The 19,573-nt window shown below is 43.1% G+C and overlaps 2 protein-coding genes across 2 annotated transcripts; one reads left to right on the top strand and one right to left on the bottom strand.

Annotated features, from left to right (window-relative positions):
* Nucleotides 1-1,184: 1,184 nt before the first annotated feature.
* On the top strand, nt 1,185-10,799 carry mbpa (myelin basic protein a). The gene is made up of 6 exons (XM_056298374.1): nt 1,185-1,439; nt 5,116-5,211; nt 5,908-5,934; nt 6,317-6,337; nt 7,953-8,036; nt 9,424-10,799. The coding sequence occupies exons 1-6, from the start codon at nt 1,320-1,322 to the stop codon at nt 9,472-9,474; spliced, it is 399 nt and encodes a 132-aa protein (XP_056154349.1). The 5' UTR covers nt 1,185-1,319; the 3' UTR covers nt 9,475-10,799.
* Nucleotides 10,800-13,401: 2,602 nt separating this feature from the next.
* zbtb22a (zinc finger and BTB domain containing 22a) lies at nt 13,402-19,177 on the bottom strand. The gene is made up of 4 exons (XM_056298679.1): nt 19,115-19,177; nt 18,235-18,453; nt 15,650-16,418; nt 13,402-15,487 (listed from the first exon to the last, which is right to left on the bottom strand). The coding sequence occupies exons 2-4, from the start codon at nt 18,445-18,447 to the stop codon at nt 14,361-14,363; spliced, it is 2,109 nt and encodes a 702-aa protein (XP_056154654.1). The 5' UTR covers nt 18,448-18,453; nt 19,115-19,177; the 3' UTR covers nt 13,402-14,360.
* Nucleotides 19,178-19,573: the final 396 nt, after the last annotated feature.

The raw sequence follows: 19,573 nt of genomic DNA, 5'->3' as shown, positions 1-19,573 counted from the left end.
CTACTGACCGTTGATATACCTTTAAAAGACACTGGTTAATGCTCCTGTTAGCCTGTCTTCATTTGACATGTGTCCATCTTTGAAAATAGATTCAGCTCTGGCCAAACACCCTCACAGTTCAGCTGAATTCAACATTTTTTTTTCTTTTATGAGTTACTTTCTGACTTGAATTGAGGCAGCTACAACAAAAGGCTTCTGTTTCAACATGTTAATATTCTTGTACATGGGTGTCTTCTAACACAACTTACCCTGCAACTGATTTTTCATCGCTTGCTGCAGCTACAGCACAAAAATGAACAGCACAGAATTTCTCTTTATGATGTACGCCGGCCAAATGTACAAGAACTGATAACATGAAACCTCTTGGATGTTTGCCATGAAAAATTAGTTAGATGGTTCGGGAAATCCCACCTACTTCTCTTGGAATATCCCACTGTTTTTTATGATGTTGGATTAATAAACAATTTTGTAATGTAAGAACAATTTGCATGACTAGCCCCACTGTCCATCTTAGATTTAACTGAAACGAATTACAAAGGTGGCCATATTTGGTGGAATTCGTCACAGTTTAAGTTTAGTCATTTTAAGATCATCTGAATTTCCAAAGGTGTCATTAACCTTCTGTCGCTGCTTGGAAGCATACTTGTACTTTGCTGTTTGCAGTATATGAAATTATTAAGGTGCACTTGCCATTAAGTTTCACTTTGTTTTCATTACTTACATAAGCAGAAATACTTGGACCATGTTTGCAGGTTTTGACATCTTTCAAACACAGTAAGTGTTTCCTCTCCCCTAGTTCTCTCTATATGTTAATCTGGATGACTGAATCCAAATTGAATACCACCCATCAATAAGATAGATCGGTAGCCCATTCAACAATGGCCTCACAGTGCAGCGGGCTGCTTTGCATCAAGACCCAAGTTCAGACTCACAGATAACCCTTGTTGTCCCTTTGGCCTGGGTGAGGCAGATGGGGAGAGGAACAATGACTGGCCCATGCAGAGGGCGGCAGTGACTGACTCCACGGGCGCTGAGAGGCCAAAGAATGCCTGGAGCTGGGCCAGAACCACGGACGCTGCTGCAACCGCCAACCCCCACCTGACCCTCCTCATCTCCCATGGTGCTCTGGGACAGGGAGACGACACCTTCAAAGACGGCCCCTCCGCATCAGATGGGCTGGAAAGAGACCCTGAAGAAGCACCGCCTGGCATTGGAAGCTGTGGGCTTTGGATTGGCTTGGAAAAGGTTTACTCCCCAAAGTGCGGTACAAGGAGAGACAAGAGCAGTCAACCCCACCCAGCCTACAAAAAGCAGCTAGGATGGCCACAGCAAGCACCTCAGGACAAAGCACCTTTGGGCTTGGAAGGAAGAAGAAGAACCCCAGTGTCATGGATCAGATTAGCCAGTTCTTTGGAGGGGACAAAAAGAAGAGAAGCAAGGTGAGCCTTTTTCTTATCTGCGCCCAAAACACAGATCATATAAAAGAATAGTGCAGGTTTTTAAAACATTTGTATCTTTCATCACAAACGTGGGGTAATTTTAACCACTTAAAATTTATGTTTTGGTCACTCAGATATCAGAGGCGAATACTGTCAGCAGCAGCTGTTTGCAAAACTAGTGGATGTCAGTGGATGTAAAACACAAAGGTGCTACATACGATTTTTCAAACACATGCCATTTGACCTCTACAAGGTTCACTAGCCAACTTTGATCCTTTCTGCAGACAGAATCCTTCGAAGAATTCTCTATGTTCTTTCTGGAAGGATTGCGATTATTCTGATTTTGATAAAATTAGGCAGCAAAAACAAATCATACAAAAAAATGCAGAAACCCTTTCATCCGACACGTTGACTTATAACATATTGTGTAGTCTACAGTGACATCCTGGGGGTAATATGAGGAACGAGAATTACGTTTGGATCACCACACTCATCCCTAAGAGGTATTCAGTGCTGCACTACCTTTGAACCGTTGTCTGTTGAGGGTTAGACGCCCTTATAGTTGATGTCTTGGGACAGCCGTTTCAGGTTGGGGTGTGCTGTCTCCCATACCCTGATGGCAACCTTCAGGTTTCAAACCTGCTCATTTATAATTACTACCTGTGGGTGTAAGTGTCAAGCAGAGTATTGTTAAAGTGGAGCATTGGTGTAAATTAAGTTTCAACCATGACTCATTGTTAACCATAATTTATGGGCCAATTTTGATTTTCGATGTAAATTGGAGAGCTTTTTCGAGGAATGTATTTGTGCACGATCATTGCCTTGTTATAACATGGGCATCGATATAATTTAGGTGGTTGTCTTTTTTTTCCCCAAATGCTAAAACTGAATGTTGAAGAGGTGTTTTTGGTGACATAGAGGTGTTGAAGTGGCAAACTCTTACATTAAATATACAAATAGTAAAGTCTCTAAATTTCAGAGTTTAATTTCTCTGTATATTAATTACTCCTAAATTTAGCTCCTTTAGATTGTTTTCAAAACTGTTTGAATGTGAACTAAGGTGGAATTTCCAGTTTCAGAAAAAGTGTATGACATTGTATTTGCACACATCAAACTTGGTGGAAAAACATATCTGTTTTTTATGAAGTCTTACATCTAATAGGTGTTTGCACTTAGTCAGTTTGCTAGTAAGCGTTTGTGTACAGTACATGAGTTAGGAGCTGAGATCTGTGGTTATAGAGGCATTTTTCAGAACCCCAGAACTTTTTTTTTTGACAGTTTGTTAGCAAAACATGTCTGATGGGAGTTTCCCCCTTGATAACACCAAAGACGTTTCAGCGCTAACTCAATCTCATTTCCTCTAACACCCAAGTCAGATCCTCACACAGGAACTCCATCAAAACCTAAGGAGCAGTTCCTTCATATTCTGTATGAAGTGTCGCTGAATTTAAAGTTTGTACATTATAGATTTTCTTCTCTCACACAGTGCTCGGCTTCACAGTGTTTCTGCTTTGTGGTGTATTGCAGTGCCTCATCCATGTACTATTGAGTCAACTAAGTCTCCATAGTCTTTTTCTTACTGATTTAACAGCAGACTAAAGAACATGAATGCCTGATGCTTTCTGACATAGTTGCAATTTGTGCTGGGTGATATGGAAATGTCATTCTCACAATAATCCTAAGATGTTTGACACTAAGTCAATATATATCACAGTATCTGCTTACATACGTATGCAGGAATACCCTATTCAAGAATCTAACTAAGGTTTATCACACTGAACTGTTTGGTAATGTAAAGAATGATATCAAAGCAGAACTAGTTTTCATATAATACTTCCTCAAATATAAGATTTTATGAGACATTTTTGGTAATAAAGTCTCCATATCAGTAATAAAAAAAAATTCTGTATCACAATCCGATAATATCCAAATTTCATCCCGATTCAATACAACTGAAAGACGATAAATGATCATATTGAATTATTTCACAGTCCTTGTTGTAAAAGTTTGAATAATGGCATTTAACAGTAATGTTCTGACGTAAAGGCAAACTGCATCTACCCGTTTTCATTGTGGGAATGTAAACCATCCTAGATGGCTTTACACATGACAGTCTTTTGACAAAGATCCTAATTCATCATTCATTTAATGTTTTCAAATATATGTGAAGATTTCCTGTGCATTAACTGCCTTTTATACATTATTTAAATCTGATTCTTTGAGGAACATCTTAAAATCACTCTATTATTTAACTAGGTATGCAATCGCTCACCCACCAACAGTAATTTTAAAAAAAAATATTTGAATATATGATTGAAAGTGGGCCTTGAAAGCGTTACATACACATTTATCATTTCCATTTAGGTTTTTTGTCCTACCTTCATCCGAATTCAACGTTTTAATGAGCCATAGCCTTGAACACATTATATTATGGCCTGAAGCAAATTTGTCTTTTCCGACAGCTGGTGACCGACCTTGTAATCGGAGAAAACGATTAATTAAAAAAGGATGCTCGCGATCACCGGCAGGCTTGATAAAGTCGTTAGGTGGCCTACATTACTGTCTGGCATCTTGGGAATCAGTTAACAACCTTCTGGTTATGATCAAGATGTAGAGTTTTCAGGACGTCAGAGTGGTTAAAAAGACGACTCTTAAGGCCTTTACGCACCGGACACGTGACGAATAAACGACACGAAAACGCGAAATACTCGTCTGCAAATATTTCGCATCAAAAGTATTCATGCCGGCAGCGATACAAATTGTCTCGCGAATTTGCGATTTGCGAGGGGGACACATTCCGGGGGGGGGGGGTCAGGTATGGCGGTGCGGTGCCTGGGCTTCTCCTCTTCCATTCGGTTTCGCGTTGACGCCGCGAACGGCTCTGGGTAGGGCAAGGGAGGGTAGCCTTGCTACCAACTCTACCACACCCAAAAGTAAACTACATAAGCTACTCACTGTTCTTTTAGCCTAGTTGTTCGGCGATGCTCCTCCAGATGTTGTTCTTCATTTCATTGTCTTTTATAATTTTTGCGTCTTTCGTCATACAATACAGGCTGATGATAAACACTAACAACCAACAGCTCCGGCATTGAACGGACGTGACGTCAAACTGCGCAACGTGATTGGTTGATGCCTTTATTCGCAAGCACGCGTTGCCTTGCTACCAACTCTACTTAATCCAAACGTAAACTACAAAAACTACTCTCCGTCCTAATAGCCTAGTAGTTGTTCGGCGATGCTCCGCCACACGTTGTCGTTGAGTTCATGGTCTTTAGAATTTTTGTGTCCTTTGTCATACAGGGTGATGACACACAATCAACAGGTCCGCCGTTGTCATTGAGAGTCATGACGTGACGTTCATTCCGCGCAACGTGATTGGTTGTTGCCTTTATTCACAGCGCGAAAGCTGAGAAAAATCGACCTCGTTGCGAAAAAGAAATTACGTCACCTTTTTCGCTGCGTCATATAAATGCGTACATATGCGTCGTTCTGTGTGAAAGTACTTATGACAAAAACAACAGTTCGGACAGTGTGTAAAGGCCTTTGTGACCTATACAGGTCACAAATATTCATTTGATTACGAAGTGGCTATGACATTGTTGGTACACAATGGCACATCTTCCTATTGCTTCATGCGAAATTACAGATGTGTTTTGAATTTTGTCCACCTCCTCAGGGGTCATTCAGGGGTCATCTGGCCTCATCGCCCCAGCAATCCTCCACTCGTCGCCGGGCTAACGAAAATGCTGTCATGCATTTCTTCAGGAGCTTTGTAAGTTTCCAGATTAAACACCAACACACTGTCCTGGGGGTATATTTTGAAGCCGGAGGAGATTATAAAATATACTTTACTGATCCGTTTGTTACAATGGAGGCATATCGTTATGCTGCCTACACATTGCTCTGAGGACAGTGCGACCTGTCATTCACACACAATGCACAACATATCTATTTACCTAACACGCATCACTTAGGGAGGACAACAACATTAAAATGGGGGAGGACATGCAAACTCAACACGGGCTGGGATTGAAGCCAGGACCCTCTTCCTACGAGCCATATGCCCCAAATCATATTGTGTATGCACCTCTTTACAATTAGCAAAGTGAATTGCACACTGCTCTGTCTGAACCATTGTTTTGACTCAGTAGTGTGATGTCATGTGATATTGACATGTGACACGTGATATTGAGTTCAATTTATTCTTAACTTTCAAAGACTAGAGGCTGTGAAGTCTTGTTTTGATCTCTTACCTCATTAGTCTGACAGCGTTTGAAACACACCGGACTGATTCTTTTGCTCAGAAAGAACTGATTACAACGCTGCATGATGCCCTATTTTGCACAGTAATGGCATCCTTAGACAGAAACACAAACTCGACTGTTTATCTTTCAAAACATTTCTAATGTATTTTTCAGTTTCCTGTCTGGTACAACTAACAATGTTACTGTGGTCTCTTGTTTTCCAGGTATCCTCTCCTCGTCCTAAATCCAGGGTAAGTCCCATTTCTTTCAGTCTGTATTGTTGGCCTTTCATTAGAGAGCCTTAGTTTTGAATTGTAGTGATCAGGTCTGGACTACAAACACTATCAAGATGTTCTCTGATTTGTCCATAGACATTTCCATACCCCTATGTCAGCCCTACTGTTGAGAAATACTGCACATACACAAAGAGCTGACAAGTACCTGTTTTAGCATTTAGTCACTGCACTTTAGTGTCAAATACAGATTTTCACATCATTATGTTTCCTAATCCTTAGTGCTCAAGGTTTTGTAACTACACTTTCTATTTGCCAAGACATAGATGCTGGTACAAGTAAGCTCATCCCTGCATCATCATGACATTGATGGCATTGTCTGTTTCTCTTTCATGACCAGTGGAGGGAAGTCTTGGGCTTGGTACGTCATTCACTTCTCACACCCAGATTGAAAAGAAAAAGAAAAAAACACCGCTATATGTGTAACCTGAATACAATGATCCTCCCATCAAGCTCGGGGCTCCTTTGTGATGTTTGGGTCCAATGTCCACTGCTTTTACCTTAACCCATACTGTCTTGTCAAACCTGCCTTATCTGTCCTTTGGTGCTCCAGCTTTCCTTTCCTACCACCAGCAGATATTCCTTTTTATTTATGTCAGTGGTGTGCCGGGGCTAAGTAGCAGGGCCTGTATTTATCAGGCTTTGCTCATCGGGAGGTCCTGGCTGACATCCTTATGACACATCTTGTTCATTATAACCTGAAAAGATAAAAGTGAATTCTCATCATGTGGCACCGGGCGCATTCATGAGAGATTTGAGGCTGAGTCAGTCTCTAATTCAGTCATTCCACTGATTGATTGACTCACTGGCTGACTGACTGACTGGTTCATTCATGTGTTAATTTAAACAAACTTCTCCTTCTTAATGTTTTCAGTGGTCCAAATCATAATTGAAATAGACTGGCATCAGTTTATTGGTTCATACAAATATATTATATCCTATTTTACCCCACCTCTATCCCCACCACCCCTCCAACCCTGTGCTTCAATCCAGAGCGACTCGCTGCTTCTGGATGACTTTGAAACTGCTCGGCTATTTTTGAACCACAGCCGGTAAACACTCTCTCTTTAGGAACTCTTGGCCTGCATCATTCACCACTTCCCCTCCTCCTCCTCTTCTTCCTTCTAGTCTCTGGTTTCCTGTAACTCTCCATCCCTATGTGTGGCCAACATGACTTACTAATCAACCCTTTGTTGATTTCCTACCTCTTGCACATCTTCTCATTTATCCAGAGTGAGCTGTTCAACTGTGTGTGTGTGTGTGTGTCGGACTGTGACCCCCCCCCCCCCCCATCTATGTGCCTTTATGTTGTTCAGATCACTGTGAAATACAGCATGTGTGTTTTGCAACCTATTTTCTCTCTTCCTAAAGGTGGCTGTAGGGGGACTTTCAAATCTGAATCATGTCACAATTTCCTGTTCTACCCCCCCCCCATCTTGTTCATGTTGTTCTCTCACAGTAACAGAGCACAGAAGTGGGGCGAGACCTTTCCTCCGTTCTCACTGCCGCTGTTGCAGGAAAACCACATAGCTGCAGATGTGTTGAATTATACTTCTGTTCAAACCGCTTACACCTAAAATGAAAGTGATTGCAGTAGAAATATATTAATCTTATGGTCATTTATTTATATTACTGAGAAAATTATATTTCTTTTCGTCATTCCCAAAACCGTTCCATTTTGTAGATATGTGGTTTTTGTGTGACAACAGAAAAGTGTCCTTTCATTGACTCCTACTCTGCACACACTGTAACAAAACATTTTAAAATCGGTAACGTCATTTTGCCTTAACAACTCTGTGATGTTGGCGGGTCAGTCACGCCCGGCTTTACAAGAACCAAAGCGGTGCATATCACATTGAACCCCCCCCCCCCCAAAAAAGGAAAGTTTTTCGACTGACCTTCCTTGTTGGAGGTTGTACAGGGGTTTCGGGTTGTCCACCTTGCTTCACGTGCGCTTATAAAGCATCTTTTTCTAGGCTTCGTCACCGCGTGCGGAGAGCACAAAGTCCCCCCTCAGACGCCGCAGAGACCAAAGCACGCTGTCCAGACTCTTCAACCTGGTGAGCCCACCTAACATTTGCCTTGTTGTTGCCACAAAATTAACCTCATCCCCTGTGAGGAATGGACCTGACAACCACCTTATTGTTTTTTCGGGGTTTTTTATGTGTGTTTACCTGAAAGCAACAGTGATGCTATCGCCAGAGATCAGTGAGTAGTGTTGTGTGCAGTAGCCATCAGTGTGATGGTTTACCATTGCTTTCATTACTGTATAGTTTCCATTGAATCCATGTTTGCTGATGAATATTATTCGTCGTGGGCATCCAGGTAGCGTAGCGGTCTATTCCATTACCTACCAACACGGGATCGCCAATTTGAATCGCCCCATGTTACCTCCGGTTTGGTCGGTCGGTCCCTACTGACACAATTGGCTGTGTCTACGGGTGGGAAGCCAGATGTCGGTATGTGCCCTGGTCGCTGCACTAGCGCCTCCTCTGGTCGGTTGGGGCACCTGTTGGGGTGGGGGAAGGGGGGAACTGGGGGGGGGGGGGACTAAGCGTGATCCTCCCACGCGCTGTGTACGTCCCCCTAGCGAAACTCCTCACTCTCAGGTGAAAAGAAGCGGCTGGTGACTCCACATGTACTGGAGGAGGCATGTGGTAGTCTGCAGCCCTCCCTGGATGGCAGAGGGGGTGGAGCAGCGACCGGGATGGCTTGAAAGAGTGGGGTAATTGGCCAGATACAAATAGGGAGAAAAAGGGGGGGATATATATATATATATATATATATATATATATATATATATATATATTTAAACATACATACATACATACAAAATTCACTGGGTCCATGGTGGCTTCAAAAGTGCTCAACATGATAAGGAGCAGGAATAGCGGTTTTTGTTTTTTTCCACTCCTCATTTGTTGAGCACTTTTATCAACACCATTGACGGTTTAAAAAAAAGAGCTATATATATATATATATTATATATATTATTCATTGTTATTCATTGTTCATCAACATGCTTTTTCAGCTGCCCATCATCATAATAAACTAATAAGCATATAGGCGACATTTGGGCAAGACCACGCACGTAATGTTACGTGTAAACCCAGAAACCCAATCCGTCAGTTATTTTGATCATTCAGTTCCTCATCTCAGTTTTCTGTGATACTATTATTTCGGTGAATATTATCTACCTCAACCCGCTTGAAGGGTTCATATCCTTAGTACAGATCATTCTTCTGAATCCCAGCAAATGTGAATTATTCGACAATCACAATCAAAATGCCGTAACAGACTCATCAAACTTGCCACATAGTTTTTCTGCTGGAAGCTGCATCACTCCCAGCTGCTGTTGGATGTGGATGCCATCTTTAGACACGTAGAAGGTGAGTGTTTGATTTGACAGTAACCTTGATCCTCTCTTCATTTCATATCTCCTTCCAGGGAGAAACCAAGTCCCGTCCACCCCCTAAACGCTGGAGCACCATCTTCTAAGCTCTCCACCGAAGACCAAACCATGGATTTGCAAGAGACGGAACAGGACCAAGGAGAGAAAGGAGATCTGCCTTTGGAGGACTCACAACCTCAAGAAATATTAACCCACTAACATACGTCTCCTTTATTTCAAGGCGGTGACACAACATCGGTAGAGCGGCATCTGGTACACTGGGATGAGGGTTGTCACAGAGCAAGAGACCCGAGTAAGTGCATTTCAGTAGATGTCTCCGGTGCCATAGTTGCTGTGTAATCTTAATTCTGCAGGTTATTTCTCTACACCTCACTGTATTTACCCTCCTGAGGCTTTCCTAGGTTTCTGTAATGCCATATTGAAGTATTTCTACTGTAAAATCACGGTCAGTGGGCTATTTTCATGTGACCCACCCCAAAATCTTGGTCTGATGGTGCTAATGTCTGCTGTCTACTGTCAAAAGTTTGTTCAAAGTAGATGTTTGTTTTTTTCTATTTGTGTTCTGTTGTCTGCATTTTTGTACATGCACGGCGCTCTGTGTATCTCGCTGCTTTGGGGAACACCACTGACTGACAAACCCACCTCTGTTTTCTTTTGTATGTCCGCATCGGCGTGTTAACTGGACTGAGAATGTTTGTTGTTGTTGTAGTTGTGCATGAATAAAACATAAGTTGTAAGGAAATGCATTTGAAAAATACAACTGGAAACCTATACACAGGCAGCATGGACTCTAATCTTGTTTTACCAAATTATCTTTGTTTAGTTTAGCATCTCAATCCAATAATGTCATTAACAACCATGTGTAGTTCTGTGCTTTTCATGTTAGTCAAGTGAATAGAATGCCCTTGTTAAGTGCACTGTTACGAAACTGAAGAAACTCCTAAACACAATTGATATGCTCCCATACATATATATAAAGATGCTGAATCTGTTGCATTTACTACAGTTATGTTTTCTAAATTGTGTTAGTTTGAAGTTTTAATGACATTCGCAGCCTCTCAAGAAGTTTTGAAACAAAAGGTCTGTTTCAGTCGATGGTCAGATGGCAAGTTGTTAAAAGGTCAGAGTGGTTAGCGGTACGGTGGTATCATGACATGGGTACTGAAGGACAGTATGTTTCCTGCAAAATTTCTGCCAAGTGATTTCTCACTTTTGTGTATAGTTAATGATGTCGCCAATCTCATTTGTACATGGGCTATGTGCATGTTCCCTGCAACCGTGTAGTCAGTATAAGAAATATTAAGATGCCAGAAAGTGATTCTTGGAAAATCGAGTGTTGTGTTACCTCATATTGTTAAGCTATCTTTTGTAATGTTCTGCCTAACTTGCAATAAACGTATTTTGTCCTTTCTCTGAATCTTTGCATATTTTTCAAATATCTAGTATCTTGTTTTTATAAGTCATTATCTCGATTCCAAGTAAAAAATGCTGTGTGGCTTCGATATTCCCATTCCACCTGCAATATCCTTTAAATCCCTAATCATATACTCACTGAGCATTTTATTAGGGACACTATACATATAGTGGGTAGGGCCTACCTTTGCTCTCAAAACAGCCTCAATTCTTTGTGGCATGGATTCCACAAGATGTTGGAAACATTCCTTTGAGATTCTGGTCCATGTTGACATGATTCTATCGATAACTTCTGCAATTTCTCAGCTGCACATTCCTGCTGCGGATCTCCCGTTCTACTGAGAAAAGGAACATTCTCCCGTTCTACCATGGGTGGCAAGGTGGTCCAGTGGTTAACGCTGTTACCTCACAGCAAGAAGGTCCTGGGTTCGAACCTCAGGCCATCCCAGGTCCTTTCTGTGTGGAGTTTGCATGCTCTCCCGTGTCTGCGTGTGTTTCCTTCCACCATCAAAAAAGACATGCATGTTAGGGTTAATACTCCTGTCTGTGCCCCTGACCAAGGTAATGGAAAGAAGAACTGGAGTTGGTTCCTGGGTGCTGCACGGCGGCTGCCCACTGTTCCAAGCTACACAGCTAAGATGGGTTAAATGCCAAGAGTAAATTTCATTTGTATGTGTGTATAAAATGACTGATAAAAAGTATTCTATTCATTGTATTTTATCCCAACGGTGTACCGTTGGATTCAAATCTGGTGACTGGGAAGGCCACCAAAGTACGCCGAACCATTGTTATGTTCATGAAACCAGTTTGAGATCACTTTTTCTTTGTGACATGGTGCATTAATATGCTGGGAGTAAGAAGATGGATAAATTGTGGCCAAGAAGGGATGCCCAATGGTCTGACATAATATGCAAATAGGCCGTTGCATTCAAGTGATGACTGAGTGGTATTAACGGGCCAAAAGTGTGCCAAGGAAACATTCCCCACACCATTACACCACTGCCACCAGCCTGGACTGTTGACACAACGCAGATTTGGTCCATGGTTTCATGCTGCTGGTGCCAAATTCTGACCCTACCATCTGTGTGCCTCATCAGAAATCAAGATTCATCAGACCAGGCTGTTTTTCCAGTCAACTGTCCCGTTTTGGTGAGCCTGTACCGACTGTGCTCAGCTTTCTGTTCTTGGGTGACAGAAGTGGAACCCGACGTGGTCTTGTGCTGTTTGTAGCCCCTCCGCCTCAAGGTTAGACATGTTGTACATTCTGAGATGCTTTTCTACTCACCACAATTGTACCGAGTAGTTATCTGAGTTACCAGAGCCTTTCTGTCAGCTCGAACCAGCCTGGCCATTCTCCGTTGACCTCTCTCATCAACAAGGCGTTTCTACTCGCAGAACTGCCTCTTGATGCCCCCCCCACACACACACATCATTCTGAGTAAACTCTGGAGACTGTTGTGCGTGAAAATCCCAGATCAGCAGTTATGGAAATACTCAAACCAGCCTGTCTGGCATCAACAATCATGCCAGTCAAAGTCACCCCCCCCCCCCATTTCTGATGGCTGATGTGAATATTAACAGAAGCTACTGAGCCATATCGGCATGATTTTATGCATTGCCCTGATGCCACATGATTGGCTGATTGGATAACTGCATGAATAGGTGTACAGGTGTTCCTAAATAAAAATCACGATTTCAAAATAGGTTGCACTAATCCACGACTGTTTTGCATCCATCGAAATGCAAAATGAGTAATAAAGAGTCATCCTCATTAGCTTCCCTTGTCAATACTTAGCATAAGAAACAAAAGCACTTACATGATTAGGCCCTGAAACCACAATTAGTACAGCCCTACTCCATCCCATTCTATGTTCCTTGATATAATTTCCTTTGGCAAAAAAATCCACCATCAAAAAGGGAAGTGAAAGGCCTTTTCTTTTTTCTTCTTAAACCAACACCCAGGCTTTATTCAGCTTATCTTGACTCTAAGAATTCGAAGCCAAAGTATATACAACATGTCTGCCATGTAGAAAATAGTTCAGACATGAAAAATAAAGATGGTAGGTTTGAATCTTTAAAGGAAAAATCACATTAGTAGGAACATGTCCTATCGTGACATAATACTTCGCCCCCCAAATGACCATGCCCTTCATGAAGCATTTTCTGTCAAGCCCCATCGCCTTGCACTTATATAAGCCCATGAGCTTTGCATCTTATGGCTTGATCCCTGACAAATCTATTGTGTAATTTTAATTAATGCCCCCACTCAGTTTGTATTCTTGTAACTAATATGCTCTTTTTATCTTACTGACCAGTACAGCTGCTCTGTGATGGCTATGTCATATAATATGTCCTTCTGAAGGAGAACTCTGCGTAGGCTGAGCCCCCACTACACCTGAATGCATCAAATAGAGTCTATTATCCTCCCATTTCTTTTGGGCTTGTTTACATTTAGAATATATGCCAAAGGCTTCCCTCCCCTTAAACATAAGATTAAGAGCTTCTGTTTAGTATAAAAGAAAATGAAAAGCGTTACATGTTGAGCTAGAGAGACCTCTTGTGCTCCAGCGGCGTTCTGCCAACCAGTGATTCTACAACGAATCCCTGCAAAAAAGAAAAAAAGAAAAGAAAGAAAAAAACCCAGAGAAGTCACAACTGCCTTTATTACAATTTAAAGATTTCTTCACCTCAATGCTCTGGATTTATGTGATGTAAACCAGAGTTCAATACTTAAAAGATCTCGCTGGATCACGTGTATTTGTCTTTATGCAGATGAATGTGCTGTTCAATTAGTTCCTACTCCAGGATTGCCACCTTGCCATGGTGGAGAAGCTTGCGTGTACCAATGATCCCAAGAGCTATGCCGTCCGGAGCTTGGCTCCTGGTAGGGTCACCCAAGGCGGACAGGTCAAGGGGGAGGTTCCAGACGAAGTGCGATCTAACAAAGACCTCAACGGCGGAACCGGCAGAAGCAGTGAAGGTGGATGAAGGTTGCAACAGAGGGTGGTCCCCAATCGTCTTGGTTCTCCGTGCCATTGGACTCTGGCCACCCCCTGCTAAGGACCGTGTGGTGGCTGCAGGTGCATTAGCCACTCCACATAAAAAAGCTGTCACGCGCAGGCGTCCTCAGGACAGTCATACTTGACCCCGAGTGACTGCCGATAATGATGATGGTTCAATTAATAATTCATGTGCAAAACGCAAATCTTAATTAGACTCAGGAGGTACATTCACAACAGTGCTCCTTTTAGATGTACAGTCTTTGAGATCATGTAAATATCAATCTGGTCACGTCCATGACACTGCAAAAGCTTTTCGAAAGTTGGTTTCACGTGACGCATGGGACCTTCATGTTCAAATTCACATTTCTTTTTTTAAACACCCATGACATTCAAAACACATGGTAAAGGGAATACAAATAAGCTCTGTCAAAAATAGTTTGACTGCTCACAAAATATGCATTGATTGTGCCTGCAGACTATCAAAATCATTACTTGGATCATAATCTTATTCATACCTTTCTTAATAGAATTTAGGTGCTGAAAAGCTCAAACAAGTATCAGATGAAACTCTCATTTGCCTCCTCTTTAAAAACTTGACCGTCCAGGTTTCTCGATTCATTTCTTAGCTCATCCACAATCCCAGACACGCTCCCCAGTAGCCCACCCATCCCGTCTCCCATCTCCCCGTTGAAATCAACCTCCTCCACCTTCACCTGCCCGCCTGTAGCAAGGAAAGCACCTTCTTCGTTAAACTCATAGTTGTAGCTGTCTTCAATGTCTGCCGCCGCTGCAATTGCAGCATTGCTGTTGGCAGAGGAGCTGGCAGCCTGTCTCTCGCATCGGGCCTGGTGTCTCAAGAAGCTGTCCCTCCAGATGACCTTCTTCCCACACAGGTTGCACTCGTAGGGCCTTAGCCCTCCATGGGTCTTGAGGTGCTTGGTTAGATGGTGCTTCATTTTGAAGGACTTTGGACACACAGGGCAGCCGAAAGGCCTGAGGTTGAGATGCTGCATCTTCACATGCCGATCACGCATGCTCTTAAGGGTGTAAGCTTTGCCACAGTGGCAGAAATGCACCTTGCCTGTGTAGGGGGCCCCTGCAAGCAAGTGTGAGGATGATGAAGATGGGGTAGGGGGTGAAGAAGAAGGCAGGAACACGGCAGAGGATGGGGACAAGTGACGACTGGAGGTTGGGGTTAGGGCACTGCCCTGTCCAATGTCAGTGGAGGGCCAGTTCACCTCCGAGCTAGCCATTGCAAGGTCACTACCATCTGGTGATGTCGGCACTAGGGGCCTCTGAGAAACTTGACCAGTGCCGTCTTCGATCTCATCGTAGGTGTCCCCACTGAAGGTCTCCTCTGCGAAGCGTCCCAAGTCCATATCGCCCTCATTATCTTCTTCATCCTCTTCCTTCCTGTAGCTGTTGTCCTCCTCACTGTCTTGTGGCCTTGGTTCTTGCTGGGACCAGAGACTCGTCTGCCACTGTGTCCGAGATGAAGACAGGGGAGCATGGTAGGAGGGACCGGGAAGTCCTTCATCGGTTTCACACGGATGGGGTGCCGTCGTGTTGGAGGAAAGATCACCTCTCCCTATTTCTCTCTGCTGTTTTTCCTTCGTCTCCTCTGCTATCACTTTCCCTACAGCCTGGCCAGACTCTTCAGTCTCATTGATGCTGGTGTGAAAATCTGCAAGAGAAAAAATGCAATGCATAAACCAATTCTTTTAGGTGCATTCACGCATGTCATCATAACTTTAAAAAATATATTTAAATGAAGATGACAAAGCAGGGAGCAAACACAGACATTGGATATACGTATTTAGTGTGAAAAGAGGCAGATGTGTCTCACCGGGCTGTAGGGTTTGCAGCGATTCTTCCCTTTTCTCCACCACTACTCCTATTCCTTCATCTGCTTCAATCCCTCTCTTCTCACTTCTCCTCTTGTTTTGAGTCTCATCACTCTCTGCACTCTCTCTATTCCTGTCAAGAAGTCTCTCTGAACTTGGAGTTGCTCCCCGCTGATGAAATCTGGCTCTCTGTCTTAATGCCTCACCTCCAGGAAACCCTCCATGATGCCTGCTATTGTGACCATGCCCATCATGACCAAATGGACTGGCTTTGGCATGGCTGGACAGCCACACCTCTTCGCAGCTGGAGTAATCACTCTCTCCACAGCCAGGGAGAGTGTCCAGTTGAGAATCTGCTAAGTGATGGCCTGATGAGGGCTTTAGACGGCCCAACCTAGGGAACTGCTGCGGCCTTCTCCATGTGGCCAAGGGAGGCAGGGCATCAGGCTTCCTCTCCTTTTTTCTTCCTTCCCTCTCTGTGTATATGCAGTCGGTGCTGCTGGGGGACTGCTGTCGAGAGGATGTGCCAGGGTGAGTCATAGAGGCATCGCTGAGTGCACAATCTGCTGAGGGCCGAGGCCTTTTCAGGATCTCAGTGCACTTGTCCACGATGTGCCACATCTGGAGGAAGCTTGCTACGGTGACATAGTTGACAATGTCTTCATGCACAATGCTAAGCTGGCCCGTGTAAGCAGAATTTAGGACACTTTCAAATGCCACTGGGTCCATAACTGAGGGTAAGGAGACATTAGTAACGTTCTTTAGTAGCACCTGTTGAGAGAGGGAAACATCTTTCATCTAGTTGAGTAGTGACCATCTACTGAGTAAGTAAACCAGGGTGTAAATTGCACTTTTCAAAACCAGCATTACAATATGCTTTACAGAAGAAAAGAGAGTTACAAACCACAAATACAAAAAACAGACAGATAGCAATAAAATGCAAAGCCATAAAAATTATTTTTCCTTAATGATGATCTCTTATCCTTTCTTTTTCAGAAATAGAGCTTGTGCTAATGGGAGCAGTGTGTTGATGGTTTGGGAAGTGTCGGGGATGAGTCCTCTGTCTGCCCTGCATCCTCTGTTCCCATTGACCCTAGCCCTGGCCTCTCTGGAGACCCTTGCATGTCTTTTGTTCATGGCTGCTTCTTCACCATTTGTGATAGCCCTAGCTAATCATTTTCACTGTACATATGGGATAGTGCTGCTCTGTTGTGACTATGGGAGAGGAGGCCTCATTCGCTTCTGCACAGTGCTGCTCCAGCAGCCACTTTTCCTTTTTGCATTATTTCATAGTCACCAAGTGTAGTTGTTAAGTGTTTTATTCCTAAATATATGTTACCGCATTGTATCCCTTGCCCAGTCAGCACCTTAGATATGCATATAGGCATTGTATGCATACATGCAGGCAGATAGGCATTGCATGTCTGTCTATCTTTTTTTCTTCATTTCTGTAAGCAATGAAAAAAAATCGAAACTTTGGCATGCAATAAAATTATTTAAAATGAAAGTTAGATTTAGTAACAGTCTTGTATTTAAAAATATTAAGGAACTTGATGTTACTGACCCAGAAACTTGATGTTGCTGACCCTTTCCACAGCTGATTATCAATGGCGCCGCTGTGGAAAGGGTCAGTAACATCCAAGTTCCTGGGAGTGCACCTGGCAGATGACCTGATCTCAACCATTAACACCTCTGCCATCGTTAAAAAGGCCCAACAGCGGCTCCACCCCTCCAGAGACTTAAAAGGGCAAAGTCTCCCCATTCGAGCCCTCACTACCTTCTACAGGGGTACCATTGAAAGCCCTCTAACCTACGGTCTCACTTCGTGGTTTAGTAACTGCAAAGAGACCGAACAACATCAACTAGCAAAATCATTGGTGCCCCCTCTCCCCTTCCTGCTGGAGATTTATCATCAATGCCGTGTTCGCAGAGCCTCCAGTATCATTAAGGACCCCCATCACCCTTCTCACAATCTGTTTTCCCTCCTGCCGTCTGGGAAGAGGTACTGGAGCATCTGTGCTAAATCCAGCAGAATGCTAAATAGCTTCTACTCACAAGCAGTCAGGATCATTAACAAACTGTGTCCCCCCATGGTCATGCAACCCCCCCAATCAGTGCTGGTCACTCACAGACACCAGCTGTCAACATTGAAGTAAAACTACACTTTAATGGACAGTGTTGAACTTTGGGCTGTGTTAAGTGTTTGTGTTTCTTTGTTTTTCTCTCTGTTTTTATGTTTTTGGTATTGCTTTTAGTGAAATTTTAGATATATTATTTTCTCTTTTCTGTTGCATTGCCGTGGGTTGGGGGGGACAACATTTCAGTAGGTACATAAAGAAAACGACAATAAACGAAATTCTGAATCTTTAAGTGAGCAAGTTGAAAAGTCAATGAATTTTGTAGCACAGACGAGATCTGATATCCAAAAGGTATGAGAGAGAAAAATTCACTACACTGTACCATGAAGACATTAACTTAACAAACCAAAGAATATGAATTGGTCACAAAAGAATAATACCTGAACAGTCATATCATCTAATCACTGTACATATATTGGACACTGGTGATAAAGCCTAACCTTACCTACCTGGTCATGAAAGTACGGTGAAGAGGCAGCCAGCACACAACGGTGTGCCCTGAACACTTGGCCTTGCACCTGGATGGAGAGGTCACACAGCCTGCCCTCTTCTCGCTGGCGATTCAAGTTGTCCAATACGGCTGCCCGAGCACCAGGGAAACACACCTGAACAATCAAGCCACCTGGGGCGCAAGGAGCATTGCAGTTCTGATCCATGGTCATTGAGCTCTATGAGAAAGACTGAAGTTAGTAATGTCATGTACAAAAGATTTTTTTTTAGAGAATTTCCTCCATGGGCAGGATTTGTTTGATCTGATTTGTAATAAGTATTTTTCCATTACAAATATGAGAGGTGTGCAGTTTGTGTAGCTTTCGTTGATTGTATGTGCAATGTACAGCGCTGTACTTGCGATTTCAATCTGATGACCAGTTGGTCAGTATTGGCTTACATCTACGGTCCAGTCCTATCTCAGTCCAATATTCAATACAATAACGTTATGGGCGGTATAATCGAACATGAGCTATGAATGTAGCAACAGATGCAGCTATCTATGAACGTAAACAGCAGGCGTATTCTTAATGCCAATGTCCTTAATGTCTTATTAACAACTAATCACCAATTATAACAATTTCCGTCCAAAAATCCAACACTATTGGTTCATACTCCTCATGCTATCCGATTAGCATTAGCTCCTAGCTACCATTCTCTTCCTCAAAACAAGCAGACATAACGTTAGCATCTAAGCTAGCACGGTAGCTCTCTTTGCGGTATCGACATATGGAACATATTTGATAACGCGCACTGCCGCTAGCTATTCGTAGCACTGATATCCAAGACGGCAACCCCAGTAAATAAGCAAATTCGCAAAGGCTAACCACGTTAGCTTACCCGTAGGGATCTGCTTAGCTAATGCTAGCTAGTTGACACCAGCTCTCAGCATCAGCATCCTCACACATGCCATGACATGAGTGGGTGTCGGTGTGACTGTTGGCTGGGGAGTGCTAGCTGCTTATGCGTTTGCCGTAGCGTTTCTGCGACATAAACGTGCTCTTAAATACAAATATAGACGGTATCACAAAATAACTACGTATCCACACACGTACGCAGTGAGAGGGGACAATATTAATTGATTAGCTGACCCATCTATATCCACATAAAAAGCAATGTATTGATCACCCCGCCCTCTTTGACATTCTCTTAAAGGGACATTCCCCCCCACCCCCCACAAAAAATGTAAGGGAGATCACGCACACTCGTGCACTTTCAAATGCAATTTCTCGATCATTGATAACGTGTGTCGTTAGCTGGAGGACACTTTGCCAATTTAATTTCTACACAGCCAGGTCA

This window comes from Lampris incognitus, chromosome 18 (assembly GCF_029633865.1).
Source record: "Lampris incognitus isolate fLamInc1 chromosome 18, fLamInc1.hap2, whole genome shotgun sequence".
In the NCBI taxonomy this organism is placed as follows: domain Eukaryota; kingdom Metazoa; phylum Chordata; class Actinopteri; order Lampriformes; family Lampridae; genus Lampris; species Lampris incognitus.
Note: the sequence above shows the minus strand (reverse complement) of the source record. Positions and strands in the feature narration are given on the sequence as shown.